Source organism: Blennius ocellaris, assembly GCF_963422515.1.
Source record: "Blennius ocellaris genome assembly, chromosome: 13".
In the NCBI taxonomy this organism is placed as follows: Eukaryota; Metazoa; Chordata; class Actinopteri; order Blenniiformes; family Blenniidae; genus Blennius; species Blennius ocellaris.
This window is the reverse complement of record NC_137662.1, coordinates 11,738,916-11,761,788: the sequence shown is the minus strand read 5'-3', so window position 1 is coordinate 11,761,788 and position 22,873 is coordinate 11,738,916. Positions and strand designations below refer to the sequence as shown.

The following is a 22,873-nucleotide window of genomic DNA, read 5'->3' as shown; positions in this document are numbered from 1 at the left end:
CACAAGTATGTTATTATTCATCGGTGTTGCCAAAGAGTGGGCTTATATCAAAGTATCAGAACATGAATCCAGGAGAATCCTCTTTGTTGACTGCTGTAATTCTTTAAGCATGTAGGTCATGCCTGGCTTCTCAGTGGGAATCAGCTACCTGCTGCTGCTGAGGAGAACATGTCACGGTTACAGATCAGGATATTTAAATACAACACATTAACACCCTTTTATTCTGCATAATACCACAGTCCATATTGTAATGTGAGCACTGATTGTCTGAGTGTCATTATGCGAAATGGAGGATGGAGAAATGCAGAGGATAGGAAACCTGGCACCTAATGGCCCGAGTCTCACAATCCGTTTTCATATCTGCTGCAATCTGCCATAACTATTATCACAATAATATCTGTTCATTAGGCGATCGGCATCTCTGGCTGTGCGGGGATCAAGTTACTGGTATGATATACTGGTTAAAACAGCTTATTTATTTTAGAGAATTTGAAATCACCTTTACCATTTAAAGAGGGAACTCCCTCATTTCATGAAAGAAAAAAAAAGCTGAACTCAGCATCTTTTAAGGTCCTGCCAGACTTTTTATGCCACCAAGTACTTTTCACTCTCTACATAATAGCAGGTTATATGTAATAAAAATGAGGGGGAATAAAACAATGCAAAAGTCCTTATTATTGATTTTGTTGCCACCAACATGGATCCAGTTCTCTATGCAAGTTTAAGCCTGTGGCAGCAAAGAAAAATAAACAGTAAAACCCGTCAGTAAACACTAATATTGAAATATGGCAGCCATGATGCCCCAGTCCTGTGTCAGCCCAGAATTTGCTTCATTGAGTTATTCCAAACTAGTGTGATGTGTAAACATGTCAGTTTAGTTCAGGAGCACTGAAATAAACAATATCCCAATTCTTGGTGCACACAAACACTGTAAGCTGCGTACTATTAGTCCGCGCACACGCACACACAGAAAGGCACCATTAGTTTATTTATACACTGATTTTCAATGCACTACTAAAGGTTGGGGTACTTTCTAAACATGACTATAAAGAGTGCAGAGTGTTTTGTTTGTCTAAAAAAACAAAACAAGGTACTTTTTAGTAGGGCCTCATCAATTATAGATTTTGATGGGATTGATGTCCATCACGATATAAGGGAATAAAAATCTGATAATCAATATCGGCTGATTACACTTTTTAGTGCTGGTGTGGTGCGTAACATCAGAGATGGCGACATCTGGTCCGTGAGAATGAGCTCACATATCAGTCAACGGTGAATGATACGATGAGGCACGTCATGGGAAACTTGCTGAATTGTTGTTTATTTCACAAAAGTAGTTGCTCTTGGCTTTTCAGTCTTCACTACTTCACTCTGCTGTGGAGTGACTGAAGCGTGACATGGATGGAGTAGCGTTTCCTCTACTGGATACGTGACAAAAGGACATCAGAAAAATACCATATTCTGTGTATTTCATTAATGAAAAATATGTTTTGACCAATTACGGATTATATTCTCATGGCTGTAATCAGTCGAATAAACCGGCCGGCGGATTAACCGGTCGGGCGCTACATTTTAGGTAATATATCAGTAGTTTATATGAGTGTATATGAGTAGTTGAAGCCAAGTTCAGATTATGTTGTGTCCGATATTTGCTCCATATACGTATATAAAGAGGGTGTTGCTCAAGGGCTCAAGTCTTCCCCAAAGCACTCTACAGAGAGACATTTGTGAGCCCTCACTGTCTCTGCTAAACACAAATTTGAAAGTCCACAAGGGTGTCTGGATCCAAGTTAGATAGTAGGCGGACATAATTAAATCTCTTTGGATATAATGAACCCTAAGGTGGCCTATGATTGCCTTGACCACACTCGGTTCCACAGTGCTGATCCTCCCTGCAAATGCAGTACAGGTGCACTTTCATGGGGAAGACAACCGAGGTGCAGCATGTTCCTCAGCCAAACATATGACAGTGGTGAGATGAATGGCTGGAAAAAAAAAAGAAAAGAAAAAGGTGGTAAATGCTGCAGCCGGCGGATAGTGCAGAGCGGTGGAGCAAATACAAGCAGATACCAAACTGATGGCTGCTTGATTCATTGGTCCATGACCGACTGTATGGTTGATCACGCACAGTTCACCATGAATCCCAAAGCTACAGAGCACAGGTACACTGTGGTGGTTTTTTTTGTTTTTTTTTACCGTTTGGTTGTGTACTCAAAACAACAAAGCGACTTCAAAGACTTTACAATGTGAAAAGCTTCAGAAATTCAGCGATTCAAAGTCAGCACACCAAATGTACGTATTCCGTCCAGTTCTGCTAGAAAATTGTTCTTTTTTTATTATTCATAACAACGTGATTTCCTGCAGAGGTCCAATGGTGACACATTATTCCCTCAGAGTTAAAGAGGGACCATTTAAAGAGGTATAAAAATGATACTACTCTGAACTGAGGGCACACGCAACGAGATGTCTGCTTATATTTATGTATGAGGAATCTTGCTCAGTATCAGCTGAAATTATATCACCCAGCACTGAAAAGTAATGGAAAAGCAAAGACAAAAAGGAAGAAATTCAGATGCACTGGCCGACCTCTAAATGACCCCCAGTATTCAAATAGTAGGTAAAAGTACATGTCAGGTAAACTCAATATTAAAATCTACTCCTGCTCCTCAAACACGTTTCTGTACAGCTGCAGGCAGAGGTCCTGTCAAATATATACAGCATTTAAAAAAAACGTCATCATATTGATCACATTAGCATGCGTATGTATGCTTAATAGGGAATTAAGTGGATTGGAGAGACACCCACTGACAGCTAGTGTATTAAAACTGTGGTTTTGTTGTCACCCACGGAATCACTGTGAAATAGTCGGATAATTTTTTGAAGGAAGGCCAAGGTACTGGGACAGCTTTTATAAACCTTGGCTTTAAATATACTTGGAAGTATTTTAGTTTTTCCTCAAGTGAGGGTCAGCGACAGAAGAAACAGAGCTCTTTAAATGGGACCCAAAGATGCACACTGCAAGAAGGTCCAGGCTTGTAACAAACACATCCACAAGTACTGTGTCTGTCTCCCTTCAGAATCTGATCAATTACTCAGCGCACCATTTGGGCTTTGAAAGAAACAAAGCAAGCAACAGATTAGAAAACGGTTGATGAACATGTTAATTATAAATTATAATATAAAACTATGTCACAAAGTAATAATTTACAAATATAAGATAATCTGCAAATAAATTAAAAGATGAAACAAACAAGTGCACATGCACATGCACGCGCACGCACACGGACACACACACACACACACACACACACACACACACACACACACACACACACACGCACACACACACACACCTTGAACTTTACTTTGATTACCATTCTCACACTGATGTAATCATATGGAAATAATTATAATTTCAGGATTTATTTCTTTTTTTTATTGTATTCTTCAGAATAGCCATGGCATTATAAAGATTAGAGAGCCCTTTGATTGAAATGGCTGTAAATGGAAGAAATTGTATCTTTCGTAATTTTGCGCATAATGTTTGATTTGAATAGTTCAACCTCTGCACTGTGGAGCGAAGAAAACATCACTCAAAATGCTTCAGGGCCCCATAAAGCCGGTGATTATTTGAATGTGTCTTTAAGAAATGTAGAGTGCATGTGCATGGTGTGTAGCATTAGAAATGATTTGCATTTTGGAGACATAAATTACAGGTGGTCATAAAGAAAATGATCAAAGGCAGGAAAAGGAGGATTCTGTCTGAATCTATCAAGCTGCTTTTTTCTTGAGGTATCACAAAGTGAAAAAGCTTCTGAAATGTCGGAGATAAAACAGAGCAAACGAGACAAGCCAAGCCATATATCCCTCTTTGGGAGTTAAAACCCCGGCATATGTGGATTTTCAAATATCCATAACCCGTGTCAAACTGCCTCAGCAGAGATTAGCAGCATATAGAGATGAAGGTTAAAATGATCAGTAATCCTAAAATGCAGCACATGATTTATACCTTAGGAACAGATGATTTTAAGTGGCTAATCTAAATGAATGGCAAAACTTTAATTAGGAAGTTTTAAGGAAAGAAATAAAAAAAAATGTAATTCACAAATCAACTTCAATGGTGCATTTAATCAGAGAAAGGAAGAAAAAAAAGGCTGTTCTGGTCTCACTTGGTGAAAGCCAGCCTATGTTGCACTTCCAGTGTAAGGCTACTAATTAAACATTTTTTGCTTTCAAGGCGCCCTTCAACATTTCAAAAGCACTGTATCAAAGGGTCTTCAAAGTCAAAACCCCACTCTGAATTTTGAGTTGACAGAACAGCATACACAAGGAGACAAGTGACTTGGTGCATGCCCCATGCCTTTGTGACAGAACCAAAGTGAGACTAAAATCACTTTTGATGCATAATGCATTCTAATGGCTGCCGGTAAAAAGCATGATCTGCCCTCACTAAGGTTGGGTTTGGTTATGAGAGTCTCTATGAACAGACACAAATGGCTTGAACCGTATTACTAAGTAATTGCTACTGACAGGTAATGATTCAAAATCAGCCTTTACTTTCTTTCCATTCATTTAGATAGTAAATCAAATCCATTGATTCTTACAAAGGGAAAAAGGGCCCACTGTTTGGTTGCACTGGATTTTGTGGGCTATGTGCTGTTGTGCAATTAGAAGTCAGTGTAAATTGATAATGCAGAAAAACATTTCTTCAATTAGATGCTGTATGTTTAGTATATTTTAATTATTAATGGGTCTGGCACCGTTAAGTCCTTTGATCACCTTGTCTTTTTGATTTTTATGGTCAGGACACATTGACTGGTTTATTTTTTGCTGTTAAAAAACAAAACATGGGACCAAGTTTTGAAGTTGTGGTACAAAGCTGAAAATCGCATCGACTCTCATTGTTGAGCTCTTGCAGTGATCTAGTTGATCTCTGGGTACTCGCTGTAGTACTGCCCATGTTGACGTACTTTATCACACCAATTTTGCTCCTAATATCGATAGAACAGCTGTGAACACTTAAATCACTGATCTTATTGGTTTTTAACTGAACATTGTGATAAAACCATTTGATATTTTCTCCACTATTAATTGCAAGTAGAACAACCAACATAACAATTAACTTTCAGATTGTAAGTTTAGATGGAGGAATAGTTGTGGTCATTCATTCTACAACTGTTACCTGGAGCTCTTCAATGTATTCCTCCAAAAAAACTCAACAACATTGTACGTATTTCTAACAATTCTTCAATAAAGTAGAACAATTATAACATATTAGCATACATCTAACCAGGGTATCCTTTAAGTAATAACTTAAAGTTGTGAATTTATCATTATAGTTAATTGGGAAGTTCCATGAATTACTTTTCTTGGGCTACTCTGTTTGGTGTCTAATTGTCTAAAATGGAAACACTAAGTAAAATATTACCCAGATGAATCTGCACAGAATCATAACAGATTATAAAATAGGCCACAACGACATTCCCCGAAGCCTGAGATGGTGAATATAAAACTAACATTCGTTAAGAGACCCAACCTCATTAACTGCAAATCGAATTTAGCTCTCTGAACTGGTATAGCAGTGACCCTTTGGAAGCAGAGTAAGTACATAATTATTATTGAATCATAGGGACACATTTTCCAATTAGAAGAGTGAATGTTTGTCTTTCCTGTATACAGTAGGGCAAAGCATATAGTGCACCACAGGGCGAGTCTGTTTCTTGTGATTTCTTCATTGGCCTTCTGCTTTAGGAATAATTACTCCAAGACTTGAAGCCAGGGATGTATTCGTCAGCTGGGAATTTAATGGTCTTAATGAACTCTCTTTGTTAACAGAAGCAGAGCCTGCTCTGTGGTTGCCTTCATCACACTCAGTTCTGCAACAGTTGATGATAGCTCATCCCATTTGCACAAACTCAGTGATACCGAGCTTGTGTGAACTCTGGTGATGCAGTGCTGTGGAGGAATAAAAGGCAGGCTGCAGCATGTTTGGGAGCCAAGGTAGAGTGAGATGAATAAGCAAAAGAGAAAATGCAGCTGCGCAGACAGATATGTGGAGCCTTGGATAAGTGGCAGGATTTTTCTAAAATGGCTATTTCCCTCCATGCCAGTGTTTGTCCTTGGGGAGGCTACATGCGATTGATCTATCTCTGGACTGACTATGGAGGGATAATAGATGAATGAATGAATGAACGAATGAATGAATATTGATCTTCCCATAAATCACCAAATGATATCAACTGTCTTCATTAGTCTGCATTATATTTGAATGCATAAGTAATGCAAAATTCATGCAGCTATACTAACACCTGCATCAATACTATAAGTATTATACAGTACATATGTGCTTTTGTTTCTGCAAAGCACAAGCAGACAAAGCCCCGGTACACATTCACTTTAACGTGCCGCACAATATAAAGCCATAAATCTAAGTTTGCCCAGAGGTATGAACAAGCAACACTAATTAACAGTAGTAGGATGAGAGGTCAAAGCCTGTGTCGTATTAGCGTAAGAAAACACTATTTTTCAATTTACAGTATATGCTGGTCTGGTGCGCTTTAAGTAATAAACCTTGCAGTACCACAGGCATGAATACAAAATATATGGTCTCTTCTGTACACTAAAGTATGCATGTTTCTAAAGTCAGTTTATTCCAGCTGTACGAACATAAGGGCTTTCAAATGAGATGGCTAAATTGTCCTCATAGAACTAACACTCCAGATACAATGACTGCCTTAGGGAATGTCCATAAAGTAAGATCGCTGATCCAAACTAAAGCTCAATTTAGGCACACAGCACAGAATCGGTTTTCAATTAATATGTGCAGGGAAGAGAAGGACTTTGGTCCAAGGACATCGTAAGCTCTGAAGAGGTCAGTGCACCCTCTGTGCAGACCTGAGGGCCATTCTCTCACACTTTGATCTGAGCTCTGATGATGGTGTGGAAGGCACAGACTCGGGAGTGGGAGGATTAGGGACAGAAGGGACACGGAGAGTGACAGGCTCCTTTGTATTCGCTTTATCCTCATTTTGGACAGAATGCACTGCAGGCAGCATACAAACCAGTGGCTTCTCTAAGGTGTTTCTTTTTTGGCAACGAAATCCCCAACTCTTAAAAGAGAGATCAAAGGCGAAGCGGGCTCATTGATAACTGTATAATGGCTCACTTTCAGAGAACAGGCATTTTGCTGAGATGGGCGCGTGGCTCAAACTGCCAGCTATTAGTCATGCTGTCGGCTCATTTCCATATGTGTTTTATTGTCTCATGAGCAAAGGCTACTGCACCTACTCGCATTTATTGCACTCACAGAGGAGCTAATGATATTCACACCTAAGGCAAAAACAAAGGGCCTTGTACCTCATTGTCTCCATATGAAAACGCTCGTGAAAGGTGACAGCGAGGATGCACATTAATGTCTCATAAAACCTTAAAAAAAAAAGAAATAAGCCTTTCGTATTAACAAAAACCTGTCTGTTTCAAGAATGATCATGATGATACTTTGAATATGAATTTGTAAAGCAAATGCATTGTATGCAAAAACATAAGATTGAAACTGGTGAATTCCATGCACTTGTTTGAGCATGGAAACCTGTTATTATGTTTTGTCTATGTAAACATAGCAGCAGTTAAGCTGCGGGCCATGCGGGCTCTGCATTTAATAATGTTAACTTTAGCTGTGAGTCATAGCTATGACACAACTGTGACCACAATGTACGACTGGCATATAACATAACATAACACTACAGTTATCTAATAACCCCGTTATCTGTGCACTTCTGGTGTTGGCTAAAGCTCAACCCAATAAGAAAATGACTGAATGTGTGTTTACATTTTTTGATATTAGAAAGTTATGTTTTCATTGACTATCACACATGCAATTCTTTACAAGTACTATGGATAAAATAGACAAACCCAGTTTAAAACCTTTTTTGAATTGAAATACATATTGTTATAATAATTGTTGGAACTAAATGTAAAGAAGACATATTACAATGACAACATACATGTGCATACATACATACATAACATGTGCTAAAGCATTAACATCTGTTAAAAGTAATATATCTTAATGTCAATTCAACAAAAGATAGCTTATTTGCATGAGACTTAGCATAGTTATGTGGTTTTTCTCTTGATGAATGGAAGTTGGCAGGTCTGCCTTTGTCAGATCTTTAAATACATTTATTTTGTCTCGTCTGGTGAAGAGGTTTCCACCACCCAATAAAAGCAATACATTGGAAGGAGGAGTAAACGGACCAGAGAGGAGAGTACCCTAAAAACATCCCATGGCCTATTACACTCCAACTATAAATGTACATTAATTAATATCACAAACTCAATCAATTATTGAGATCCATCATCAGGAATAGGTTGCTGCTTGTCCTCCTTCTGTACCTGATCTGTTCTGCTGGAAAATCAGATGAACACAGACAGTGGATGTTGGGACATTCCCTCTGAAAACACGTGACTGCAATACAGAGGGAGTGTGGTGAGTATGGTAAGAGACCATAGCTCATCTCCTGTCCACACATTTTCATTCGTTGCACAGTGTAGACACACCAAGCCGAGCAAGAGCCATCTGAGCATCCTGGTGTCTTGTTTGACACCCTCGGCGAAGCTCATACTATATGTGCATTGTCACTAAGCAAACTTCTCTAATTCATGGCCGGTACAGGAATATTGGGGATCAACAGATGTGAAAGCACTGGTAAGAGTGCTCCCGAAGGCTTGTTGCCATCTCCGAGTACTCCTGTCACTTTTACACTACAGTGCAGGATATGGATATAAAGTATGAGGCTATAAAAGCTGTGTTTTGAAACATCGGGGCGTTAGTGGATTTATTGAGTGTAAAAGCCTTTTGAAGGATTGGCGCTTCAAAGTATCTACCTTTAAATCCCAAAGGAGATTTATTTCCCCCAAGCACCCTGACATAATCAAAATCTCCCCTCAGACAAAAGCGGGTTACATGTGAGATTATTTTGTAGGTGCAGAGAAAAAGCGCATGCACCAACATGCATTCAACATGCATTCAACACTTCCAGAAAAATCAGGAGATGGGGTCTATTTTGTGAGTGCATGAGGGTGGTGGTCATCATTAAGGTGCTTAATAGACCATATCGCTGGTAGGACCTGGCGGGCAAGCTGAGAAGAGTGGAGGATCCAGAGAGAGGGTCACCTTCATGTAGAGACAGCTCTGTCACACTGGGGCCATGAATGGAGCCACTCTGCCACTGTGGCCTGGGCCAGACAATACATGTCTATGGTCAACCAAGCAGAACAGCACATCACCCACCTCCTTCACACTTAAACACAAAAAGAAACAGACTCTGGGAAAATTCAGAAACCGCAATAAAACGTTCTTCTAAGCTGCTTTCGTATTCTTATACAAATTATGATGTCACACATACCTGTCTACTAAGCACTCAAGGTAAATACAATAAACATATAAACAGTGGTGAAATAAAGGCACCTGCAGTTAGTTTTTTTTGTTTAAAAAAAAAAAAAAATAAATAAATATATATATATATATATATATATATATATATATACTTTTTGTCCAAACAGAGAAATGTTGGTCCTGCTTCATCATGGTGGGAAAACACAAAGTTTGAATAGACAAAACAGTAGTGCCAGGGCCTTAAATAAGATATTTGTTAAATACCTTGAGATCCCAGAGCTGCTCTCATAAGTGGAGCTATATTGGTCTGGAGCGCAGGTGCATCTTCAAATGAAGAGGGATGAGAAGGGACCAAATTCTACCAACATCCCAAATGGAGTGGGGTGGGGGAGAGAGAGAGAGAGACAGAGGGAGAGAGAGAGAGAGAGGGGGGGGGGGGGGGGGGGGGCACCACTCAAGGTCATGGCGAATTGCAGCACCATTGGCAACTGCAGATTGATTGGGAGTTTGGGGAGCAGCTGGCTGAGAGGAAACCGGAAGGTGACTGAAGGAATCACCAGGTGGCTCTTGTGAATTATGAACCCATACAACCCGCTCTCCTGCAGAGTAAATGCTGGTACAAAGCAGTGTTTTCGTATGTTGTTTCCCTCTGGAACGACACCCCTTTTCCGGGTAAAGTTAACAGTTTGGTCAGAAACCAGATTTGTGGCTGTGGTTTGGTTGGAGCTATAAGGATACATTTTTTAAATTTTTTTTATCACAAATGGCCAGAGGATAATACAGCTAATTACAGTTTTCTAAATGTGGAGTTCATCATGAATATTGATAAAGAATTAATTAGTTGCTAAAACTGGAAAACCATTTTCTCTGCACCAAATACATCACATGTTTTTGGAGCAAAAATGTACTGCATCACTTCATAGGATAGACAAATCCTATTCTGCTGCTATGAATGATGTAACCAAACAATTTGGGAAAATTCTTTATATATCCAAAGGAGGGAAAAAAAGTTAAGCAGGCTATGGTGTTTCTGTCATTTCTCTATATCAATAATTTATTACAGCAGAACTGAGAGCAGGCTGATTAGTATTTGCTGTGGATCATAATTACACTTGGGTAAGAGACCATTAAGCAGGAGCAGTGCTGATGCCAAACACATTCACAGTTCCATATTACTCAGCCTCCTCCTTGAAAAACCTCTTGCAGGAATGGGCTCAGGTGGGGAGTCAAAGATTCCTTATGGTGCAACACTGAAGGCACGGCGGTTTTGATTAGGCCAAAGCAATCAGATGTGCGCACTTATCTAAAACCAGGCCTTTCCAGTTTCATATTAAGGCTTCTTCACTACATCTCTCAGTGATACAGATTGAAAAGTGCGTTCTTCTTTAAATGCTCGACGTCTTGCCTGTGCTCAGTCCAGACCAAACAAAAAACTTCCTGGAAGGGAAAGTGATCTCTCAATACCCCAATTGATTCCTGTCCTCTGTGTTTAGTGCTCTGGAAATGCAAACATTTTATTTCAGGGGTTCTCAAAGTGGAGGGGGATTGCAACCCCCAGCTCAGTAGAGACTTGAACTCTGGGCATTTTCAAGAATTCTAACCACGACTCTTGAGATTCACAATAATAATAAAATATATATATATATATATTGTTCTCTTCTGTTATATAAATACTGCACAAATTAATACAACAACCACAAGTATATTGTTGCAAGCTGCATTTCAGACACGTCCGTCTTGTTTTCACCTGCTAAATAAAATCTTCGAGAACATTTGCTTTGTGGAATTTCTATACATATCTGAAAATGATTTCATTTCGGTGTTTCATGTTCACATGTTCATGCTCTCTGCTCTCCAGTGAGGGTGGGCTGAGTCCTTAACTATAGAGAGACCTGGATTTTATTCCATGTGTACTGTCATTACCACGGCTTTATGGATGTGACATTAGATATTAAGCTGGGTGAGATTTGGAGGTTATCAGGCGTTCCAAGCTGTGTGCAAAAAGTCAAACCGTGAAACAGGATTCAACCTGGTGTTCACTCTGGCAGGCTCTTCATCCAGGATGTAGCACAGTGACTAAATCATTGGGATTCATCTGAATGTGTAATGCAGAAGGTGGATATAGGTACACTAATAGCTGATTTAAATGTAAATCTGTTATATAGTTCTGACAGTTGCGGCATCATTCATAAAGGGCGACTGTGACATTTGCGATATTAAGGCCACTGGTTGACAATGAAAGAAATGTTTAATCTTCTAATTTACCCCATGAAATGACTACTTCAGTAGGCCTACCTCTTAATGATTTAATGCTAACATGTCGTATAATTTTTAATTAACTTGGAACAGGAGAAAATGCAAAGGTGGGGGTGTAATTCAAGGACTAGCTTCACATTGAAAATCCAGTGTCCAGTATTCAACAGCTAACTGCTTACTCTATCACAAATTAAATCATAAAATAATAATAAAACACTTGACCACAGCGCAATGGTCTGTGCATATCATTCAAATAAATGTTAAGTGTTGGGTCAACAACAAGGCCACATATTTATCTAAAATATTACTAACCAGTGAGATAATCTTGGAAAGCAAATTTGAATTGTCTGAACTGAAATGTCATTGATAGTAGACACACAGAGAGAGATGTACCTCTGTGGATGCAATGCAATACTGCCGTGTTAAACCATATATCTATCTAACTCGGGTACATCCACACGACGAGAAAACATTTTCTTTTTTTCTCCCCAGCCTTCTCCAAAAAACCTCTGTCCACACCTCACTATGAACATGGCTCAACGCGAGGCTTCAGGGCTTGTAGTACACATGCTCGGCCTTTAGGAGCGCTGTGACTTACCAAACACACCAAAACTGCAGAAGAAGACAAATCACATAGAACTTTACAAGTAGATTCCTGCTCATAAACCACCTTATAATACAGTATATGTAAAAAAAAACAAAAAACCTGCAAAAGGTTCTGCATTGCCTCCTGTAATGCTGAGTAGGGCTAAATTGAACCAGTTTAACATTGCGAGTCAATCAGCTCAGGCCAAGCACTCTGCATCAGCAGTCGTTAGCTGTGACCTTGGAAGATAATAATGGCACTAACCGAATACAGTAGAACCTTTGACAAGCGGACCCGGTAGGAGCGGACACGTCACTGTACACGGACACGTTTAACTGTTAACACACCTTAATGAGCAGACACCCTGCCGAACGCAGACAGCAGACAGGTTTTCCTGGCAAATTTCAAGCTGAGCCGACACTACAAGGGCCAAATACTTGGGCTGGACCCCATTATTGGAACATTTAGACGTTGCTGTGGTGTCAGGAGATTTGGTTTAAGATGTGAATAATCCCCGCTTCCCCACAGCATGGTGCTGCTCTGTGAAGCTCCTTTCCACCATCCCTCCATGTTTTCCTCATTGTGCGTCTGCAGACTGTGCACGGACCGTGGGTTCTACATGATTGCATCCATACTAAACTCTGGGCTCACTTCCATGGGCATTCAATAACATAGCGAAAGTAACTACACTTCTGCTGCTTCCGATGTTCAGTTGTGTGATTTTAAATAACCAGAACATATTTGGTGTTTGGTTTGTTCAATATCAACTAGTTCTACAATTTATTCTCGTGACACATCCCTCCGAAGAGAGGACACCCAACATCAGAGGTTTTAGTGTATATACTGTTTGTGTAAGGTAATATCAATGTGATTAAGGAAACATACAGGGGGGCATACACACTAGCATGTCTGTCCATACACACAGTTATTCAATCGCACTTGTGACTTGTGGGAAGACATCAGTTTGTAATAATAGAATTATAGGGGGACAAGAGGGATACCGTGTATACATTTGTACATGTGTCCTAAGATCTGTCTTATAAACGCTGTATAAATGTTCAGGACAATAAGTACGATTGCATTTTTACTGCCATTTAGTACAACAATACTGATGGTAAGAAATGCCAAGCAGAAGGCCAGTGTAATAAAGAGCAATCTCTAACTTTATACACATTCTGGATGGAGATAAGCACTTATTCAAGTCTCAACAGCACAAAGAACTACAAACATTCCCAAGGCTCCCAAAACCTGTCAGTTCTCTGCCTTAAGCATTCTCTTTGATAAAAACACATGGGAACCAATGCATTAACAAAACACAGGAAAGAGTTGGGCTCAGCGCCTTTTAGGATGCAAGTATGGTTTAAGGTAGGCTATGAAAAAATCTGAGGAAAACATGCAGTGAGAAGTTGTAAATAACCTCAGAGCACAGACAAGGAGGCTTGGTTTCAGGATTCAAGTTCCAGAATTGCAAAGTGAGACGCAAGATAGGAAAGAGAAAGAGAAAAACATGAGCGGAATTAAGTCACAAAAGAAACTTTAAGAAGCCTGAGAGGCAACTTCTTGTTTGCCAAAAGAGAATTAGAAAAATCAAAGACATCTTTGTGATCTTTTCTTGTAACATTTCTACATTTTATTTCAAACAAAATGTCATGCAAAATTCGAATCTCTTACAGATATTGTTCAATGACTTTATTCAAAACCCAACCTGAGCCCTGAAAGCAGGCAGGTTCTAAATGATCTAAATTTTATGTCAGATCCTAAAGTAATACAAGAACTTTGATCAAAACAAATTATGGCTGCTCATTCAGTGAAAAATATACAAATGCTTAAATAAGCATCTTGTGGGTGAAATCCATCATTATCTGAGCTTTTCTACCTTGAAAACATGTCATGTGGAGTGAAAGAGAACAAACCCTATGCGCCAAACCACGACAGAGAGACCTTGTCCCTCGACCAAACACATCTGTAAGATTGGGGACTATGATTGAAGGATAATTGGGTGCAAGCTTGTTGAAATGGAACCCCATGATAAACCAGGAAATTCCAGTTTCATGGACATGGCCCTGCCAAGGTCGACGCTGGGTTCGACACCTGGCTTTATAACAGCCACAAATGAAAAGAGCTGAGAGACCTCTGAGGCTGAGCAACTAGATTAAACACGAGGGTGAAAGTACGATTCACACCTGGTGAACATGGTGCTGCTAATAGGCAATATTGTTCATAGTAATTGCTGCAGTAATAATGTGATGTCTTATGTAATACATAAATATCTAAGATGTTAAAGAGAAATTATTCAAAGTGTCAATTATTTTCAATGAAAGCACATCATTGTCTTCCTGGTTAACTTTAATTCAGTGCATTAAGATGAACGCAGGAATGCAGCTTTCTTTTTATTTCTGTGACAACAATTAAAACGTCTACCTGTGAGTTGTGAATTGAATATGATGCCAAGTGTATCACAATCACAGAATGTTGGGTCATCAACATTTTGGGGTCAGTTATCGGGAGAGAATGAGTTGATGACTTGTAGGTGACGAGCAAACAAAATATTTCCCTTCTGCTCCACTCTTCTGATACTCCTCCACCCACCGCCACAATCTCAAAAAGACCAGAAGGGTGACCAAACAGGCTGCAGCAACATGGAGTGTTACCTTGGGGATCGTGCAGCATTAGTAATGAGATGACAGAGCATGATAGCTCTGTCCGGTTTCACTTCACTGCCTGGCATCCACGCAAGTATGCACACACGTGCACACACACACACACACACACGTGCGCACACACACACACACACACACACACACACACACACACACACACACACACACACACACACACACACACACACACACACACACACACACACACACACACACACACACACACACACACACACACACAAGCGCTGTCGGCTGGACCGATTCTGCATGGTAATTAACCATAATGATGTAAACAAGAACTCATTCCACTGAGTTTGCTGCCGTTGAACAGCAATCTGTTACAGTATCTTTGTGATGGCTGACAATTACTGGATGAGGAGCAACTGTCAGCCTCTGAGAGAAGCCTTATTTCCATGTACAATAATGTATTTCACATCCTGTTTCTGCACTCAGATCCTCTGATCAAAGAAGCAGCATTTATCAGGTGGTGGAGGAAATGTTTGATGACACTCGTGTTTCAGTCTCATGCATAGCTCTTAACAGATGGGGGCCTACTAAACGGCACAAAAAAAAGGCTTTCAGTGACGACTGGCAGAGTTTTGTTGAAGTTTAGTACGTTTTGGTTTAGTTGAGGAGATTTCAAAGCAAACAAAATGCCAACGTCCTCACACTGTCTGTTCCTTGTTCTTTTTCTTGTCAGAAACAATGTGATTCAAAAGTGGCCTCGCTCAGGGAAATGACTTGGGAGATTCTTTGAAAATCAGCATGGCTCCAATTGAGGCATTCCAACGGTGCACTTTAGCTGAATGACATGCTGATAATCTGAAGTAATTGTCACTAACTTGTCGTTGGGTTGATTCCCAAGCATGTTGATTGATTGAATTCAATGAGGTTCTGTAAGTAAGATCCAGAGTAAAAAATGATTCACGTTCTCATTGCTGTTGTGAAGATGACATTAAGGTAGGAATACTTTTATTTCTCCTGCATTGCACATGTTCTTCAGGTATGTTTAATTAATGTGTGCTTATTGTCGTGTTCGTGTCTCATGGCGTCTGGCAGGAGCGACATCTGTTTAATCAACAACTTCCTCTGACAGTCCCTCAGTTGGGTGTGAGCTGTCGCTTCTATTCTCAGATGGCACCACAGAGGGATATGAGCCTCATAGAAATTCAGGAGACTCCTCACAGCCAGGTACAGCAGCAGAGAGAGAGAGAGAAAAAAAAAAGATAAAGCGAAACGACTCTGTGTGCTGAGTGAGTCTTATACTGCTTGACTGTGCTTTAATGCCTAAATTATTTGAAGAGCCTTTATTATTGTCAGCGCACATTAACATAGAATGAAGCTGCCGCCGATTCCCTCAGAACATCTAGGTGGAATAGTCTGTGTAAGAGGCAGGATTCGCGCTTTCCCCTGATTGCTCAGGGCTCCCTGTGCTTGTAATCAAGACACTAGCATGTTCACATCAGTCCTCTTCACATAGTCGCTCTGGAGATTACCTCTTCCATCCCCATCAACTGTGATTACCCCTTTCGAGGTGTGTGGAAATGTCACATTTTACATATCCTAATATTCCACCTCGCACAGGGTTTCTGCTGTTTCCAACGAGTCGAGCGAATGCCACAGGAAGATGATGTGACAGGACTGTCCTCTTTGCCCACACCTGAAGCTTCACCTTCTCCTGCTGCGGTTGCCTCGTTTTGAATTAGGCCGCCAGGGTAATTGAGGTTCCACTGGTCATTAACTTAGACTAGGTGGCAGACCACCACAACTACTATCAGGATAATTGGATCTAATTGGCCCAGTGTAGCCAATGATTTGGAGCAGACAAATAGAAATGAGTAATTTAAATGGCGTTGTGACCTTTTGGAAGCTTCAGTCTAATTAACCTTTGTCGATGCATGCAGGTGTTGCACAGTGTGTGGAAGTAGGCAACAAGTGATGGCTAGACTCACAGAGGGCTGGGTTACATTCACATACCACGGCTAACTGGAAGACCGTTCCCGATAAAATCTCCTCCAACAAACAGTGTGGAAGGTTTTATTTCACTCAACTTGGCTTTTATGTTCTACTTATGATGTTTCGATAACACTAAAACTACTATTTACTAAATACTTGGTGCTGTCGAAAAATAACTGAAATGCGCAATCAGAGCAACATTGAATCTCTCATTCTCTTCTCCCAATTAATGACACAGTTTACTTTGCTATGATCACAAGCCAAATATGTGCACATTCGGGTCTCTGTGCTTCTCTCAGTCATTATATAATTAATCTCGAGTTTCCTGCACTCCCGGACATTCATTTACGAGAAAGGAGCGAGGAGCAGAACGACGAAAAGTTTGCGCACGATCTGTTCGGTGTAAAAATGTGAATTAATTAATCACTTGGGGAGCTGGCGTACCAAAATGGAATAGGATAGAGAACAGTGTCGTTAAGTTTGATACGGTAGTATTTGGAAGCATAAACAATGACAAAGACCCCCCCCAGTGCCCTTAAATAAAGCAGTAAAAAACACATTTTCAAATACCACCAGTGACCTACATTGATAAAGATGGGACAGTAAATTATATTCACAGCTTATTTTACACTATTTCCCAGAACAGAGGAGACACTTTACCTGGATAGCCACAAAGCACGTCGGTAAAATCCCCGAATACGGTCTATATCTTAAGACACCTTGGAGGTATGACACCTTCTCCATTTGCTATGGTGTTGGTTGCTATTATTTGTCATCTTCCAACAAAGGTGTGTATGCCGATCTGTGCCAATATAGGTTAAATATTGTTTGTGGGAATTAATTTGGGGAAAGCTGTCAAGCAAAATGAATAAAAGCTCATGCTCCGAGAAGTGTTGGAATGAGCCCACAGAGAAGGGTAGCTAATCCTATCATTCTACACCATTCATCTACAATCCACTTGGCTTCCAGCATTTTTCTCAACGGGCAATTTGTGGCTTCCCTGCTGGATCTCCTCGAAGCCAGTATGTTATGACTACTAAACACTTCCAGGGCCGACTGGGAGTCAGAGAGGAGGCCACTAAATACAGTCTGCGACCCTGTCACTGTCCACACTGGCAGCTGCCAACCCACTGTGGGCTGCCAGAAATAGAGTAATGACAAATACTTTTAGAAAGCATTAACTTGTGGCCTGTCAAAGTCAAATTAGGAGGAGAAAAGAGGCTTGGTTTCCCACAAAGCCATTAGTTGAGGAGTAAAACCCTTGCTTCACCCTACACACCATTCCAGAAAGACTTCAAACAAACTAAATTAAATGAATCAACATTGGTGATTTAGGTAAACTAAATCATACTCACAGTATAAGGGGTGTTTCATAGGATCTCTGAAATGTATGACAGTCTAAGAGCTCAATGACTTTCAGATGGGGGCGTCCCCCACAACATAAAAAGTCTCTTTCTGCCTGACAGATGCTATGCTTGCTTGCAGGGGAAGAATCTGAGCAGCCTTCCATGACTAAACTGAGCAAAGGGACCTGCATTAACTCTCTCTTCAGCTCCACGTCCTGTAAGGCTTCCTGCCTCTTCTCCAAAGAGGCCCTTTAGGGTCTGGCTGTACTCATATACAGTATACATTTTCTGCTGACTTTTACATTTCACATGCATGCTGATAGTAAAAACCTAAATATATAATAAAAACAGCACATAAATTGGAATTAAAACATGTAATTGTAAATCTGTGTTGAGTCTCTATCGATTATTTAAAAGTAGCCATGTCTAATGTATGGTGTGGTCCCTTCACACACAAACACAAGTGACCTTTTCTGTCTTTTGACCTCTAGAAATCCATGCCACAGACTGCTGAGCAGTGAGTTTTCTCAAACTATCTCTGATGCTTCCAAATAGACCATAATATCACGGCATGCTCCATATATCAGAGCAGCCATAATGATCCCTATTTAATATGTCCTGGCTCAAGCAAGTATTGACAGCCTGCAAGAGAGTCCTCACTTGCATCGACCGGCTGGGGTAGTGTTATTATCACAATTCACGCCTGGAATCAATGCACCAAAATCCCTTGTTTCTAGCTATACTTTCAGAGTAGCACTTCACCTGAGCACACACGGCAGTGTAACAAGCACTGAGCAGAGGAGGGGGCTGTTTGACAACATGCCGTTCATCAGCCCAGAGCTGCAACTCTACTCCCAGGCTGCATGGCTCCCATGGCTCCCCAGTGTGATGCTGCAGAGCCCAGCCGGCAATGCTGGCGTCCAGGCTGTGGGCTGTGGTCAGTCAGAGCCTGGGGAGCTGTGACAGCCTGCTGCCCTTTCAGCCACAGCAAAAAAAAAAAAAAAAAGCACTGAAGCATGAGAGTCCTCTAGGCAGTGCAAGCATGAGCAAGGTCTGTTGCAACAGCACAGGCACTTTCACATATATATGCCTCAGGAAGATGCTCTTTAAAGACTTAATGTATGCATGCACATTCACACCGATACATGCCATCACTTTCCAGGATGCACAGCAGCCAAATTATTTGGAAAATACAACTCAATAGTCCATCCGACGTGCTGATATTTATCCAGAGACTAAGATAGAGTGAGGGTGTTATAGTGTGTTATGTTCCAGACAGCTTTCAGCTTCACTGTTTGGGTTAAACGGCAGGTATCCTGGCTCGGGTTGATTGTAATTTTTCTATTTGAAGGCCACCCTGCAGAAAGTTTGAACAACTACACCCCATGCTTAAGAATTTGCCTTGTGCAATAAGGTAAAAAAAAAAAAGAAAAGAAAAAAAAAAGTGCACATCTGGCTTTACATAAAAATGCATGATCTAAGTGAAGTTTGTTTTTAAGTGAATGAATTCACTTAAAAAAATAAATAAATAAAAAGTTTTTCTTTATTTAAGTTCACCAAGGTGCTGTAACACTTCATGCCTCAGGCATTATGTATCATCAAAAATAAAATTGTATTAGCCATTTTAATAATTTATCTTCATTATTTTTTAACTGCATAATAATGGTCTCAATTTGATCTAAAAACTCAGAATCAACCCCCCCCCCAAAAAAAAAAAAAACCTCAGTCAGGAAATGCTCGAGGTTGTCTAAAAGTCACATTTTCAATCTTCCCCTGTTCCATCCCAGTAGAGCTGTAAATCAGTGCAACATCACTTAGGGACAGGAAAAGCTCTTCTATCTAATTTCTGACTATCGAGGATACTAGTAAATGTTCACTCATACGCAGCATGCTGCCCGAAGGTACAGGAAAAACATTTTAAGTCCTGAAATTCAGTGGAATTCCCTGTAAAGTCCCTGTTCCGACACACTTAAATGTGCTGGGAGATTTTGATATGATGACGGTGGTAGCCATACTGTTTTGTAGCCTAAAGGATGGCTTTGAGGTCCAAGTAACAGGGATTAACGAGCAATCGTTTCTCCGTTTTAATCTTTCATGCCCAAGTTTATTTTGTGTTAGGCTTTGTTGTGACTCCTATTCCTCTGTAATGCCACGGAATTCCAATTAGGGAGCCAGCGATCTAGGATTCCCAACTGTACCCCCCCCTTTCTGCCCACTTTGCAGACCCACTTGGCGGGGTGCCTGTCTTCAGTGGGATCGCTTGTTTCTCTCTCACACAGCAAAGCTCGAAGTGAAAACCCTTTCAGATGAGTCAAAATGAGCTTAGTGCTGATCAGCTAACCACAAACTTGGACTCATTGTGTTCTGCATCAAGAGGCGGTGAGATTGTCTGTTAAAGGAATAGCAGAGGAGCCCTTAAAGCCTCACTCCAACTTGTTCTCGTATATCAAGGCAATGTGGAGTAATACCAAATCAAGGCCATGTTCCTGTTTTGAAGAAAGAAAGCTATTTCCTCTCTGGTTTTGGTGAAAGGGCTTTTTGTTGTCCTTGTAGCAAGGAGAGACGAAATGGACTGTGGCTAAGATAATGCAATGATTAGGCTCATCGTACAAGGCCAGTCAATCACGCAACACCACTGTTTTTGCTGAACGTCTGCTCAATGCAGAGCAGCTGTATAAATACATTAGACAGAATCCAGCCTGCTCCCACTAAAAACATAAACTCTGTCCCTCACAAATAAATGGATTACTAGATAAATAAAGCAAGAGATAGACCAAAACTAAATAAATCTTTGGAATGTGGCAGAAACAAAGCGAGGTTTGGGGTGTTTGTGGACGGAAGCACACAACCCAGTGGTACGCTCCTATCATGATGCCTGAGGGGCCCACTGCTTAAGTATAGGTGCTCTCTCTGCCCGCGAATCCTTGAACAGAACAGGACTGACAGAGTTACTCTGTTTCGCACCAGTCAAATGCAATATCATGCTAGTGGCTCCTCACATCTTACTAGAGTTTCAGGAGCAGCAGGCGTACCACTGATTTTGATCTTACTTCAAAACACCATAACTACTTCAGACATTTGGCTTCACAATCCATTTAATTGCTATCTAGATGTGTCTACTGAACTCACAATAAGTCATCAACAGAGCAGGAATTTGTCACAATCATCTTTAATGAAAGTGGCACTCAGCGATGTCTCCTCTCTCTGTTGGTAAGCACTTCCATTGATTGGCCTCTGATGAGGCTGTGGGGCAGTAGGTTGGCACAGAAAATGTGATTTGTGGCCATTTGGTGTGATACTGATTTGTTTACCCTCTGTGGGCAGAGCAAATCCATATATCACAGAAACCAGCCTGAAACATACGGTCCGCAACTGGCTGCAAGATAGTGTGCGAATGATCCGTTGCCAACTGTGGATTGTGTGGGCATTGTCTCATCTAAAGCCCCCTTTAGCCGCATTCATTGAACTCCTTCTTTTTCCGGTGTTTTAAAGAACAAAATTTGTCTTGAAGAGGCGGCACAGACATATTTAAGCCACGTTTCAAGTGCGAGACATTGCATTTCTGGGAAAGAAAACAATCAATCACAAATCTAAGTGAAGGTCTCAAGAGAATTTAGGAGAGGCTACATTCTTCTCACCTTAAAGTAGCATCCTAAACAAAAGAATAATGGTGTAATTCAAAGTTGCATTGTACACGTGTATTCAAAGTCCTGGCTGTCTTTTGATCAGGAGCCAAAGTGGTGAACATGAAATGCCTTCATTTGACAAACATAAAGCATTACCATTTTGTTGTGTTCCCTGTTGCTTTTGTTTAAATAAAGAAGATGAGGGCTTTTCAGAACTGTATCTAAAAGGAAAGATGCTAAATCCTTTTGTTGCTGTACCTTTTCCAAAATTCCAAATTTTTTTTCAAACATTTCTTTCTCATTGAAGGCTTACTCACTGTCAAACAAAAACACCAAAGCTCATAATTTCCTTCTTTCAAAACTGCACAGAAGCAGAGTAAAATCCTCCGTCAGATGGCCGTGGGCTTGGCGGCACACTGTACTCACCACAGTACTCAAATCATGCTCCTTCATCAGCCTGAGGGAGTTCTGGTAGCAGGAGGTGAGGTCATTGTTCTCGGTAGGCCCCACATGACCTCTGGCCACTGGGCCCACAGTGTGGATCACATCTGTCGGAAGGGGACAAAGCACAAAACTCATTTTAACACAGCCTACTTTTTGCAAGGATAAATGGTCACTACATTTAGCGGAGATGACTTCAGCCCTGTGAAACCATTTAACTGCCATTAGCAGTTAAGCAAGTATATAGAATCTGCAAATTCATCAGTTCCCTAAAACGATAAAGTTTGTCCTCACAATGAGACAATGAGGTGGCTATGAGCAACCCAGGGCCTAAAATGAATGCATTTATTCAGTAAATGAAACGGCAGCTTAGATAGAAAATCAATTACAAGATTCCTTTATGCCATCTACTCAAATATTCATATCTCCCCCTGTACTCGGTTCCCCTTCGCATAGTAATGTCTTCACCTGTCAATCACTGGTCTGCTTGTCTGGCCTGGCCACTCTGAGGAATGTAGCTTCGTAATTGAATTATTGGAGTGATGACAGGAAAATAGGAGAATTGAAGCAGTGACTTGACAGAAACATAATCTTCTGCATTCTGC

At 40.6% G+C, this 22,873-nt stretch overlaps 1 protein-coding gene across 3 annotated transcripts in view; it reads right to left on the bottom strand.

The window, feature by feature from the left end:
• Positions 1 to 22,873, bottom strand: part of macrod2 (mono-ADP ribosylhydrolase 2) — a 419,737-nt gene that overhangs the window by 106,583 nt on the left and 290,281 nt on the right. For all 3 annotated transcript variants that reach the window (XM_080507957.1, XM_080507958.1, XM_080507959.1), the window contains exon 6: positions 22,254 to 22,375. In XM_080507957.1, coding sequence (XP_080364083.1) covers positions 22,254 to 22,375 — 122 coding nt within the window. The remainder of the gene's footprint in view (positions 1 to 22,253; positions 22,376 to 22,873) is intronic.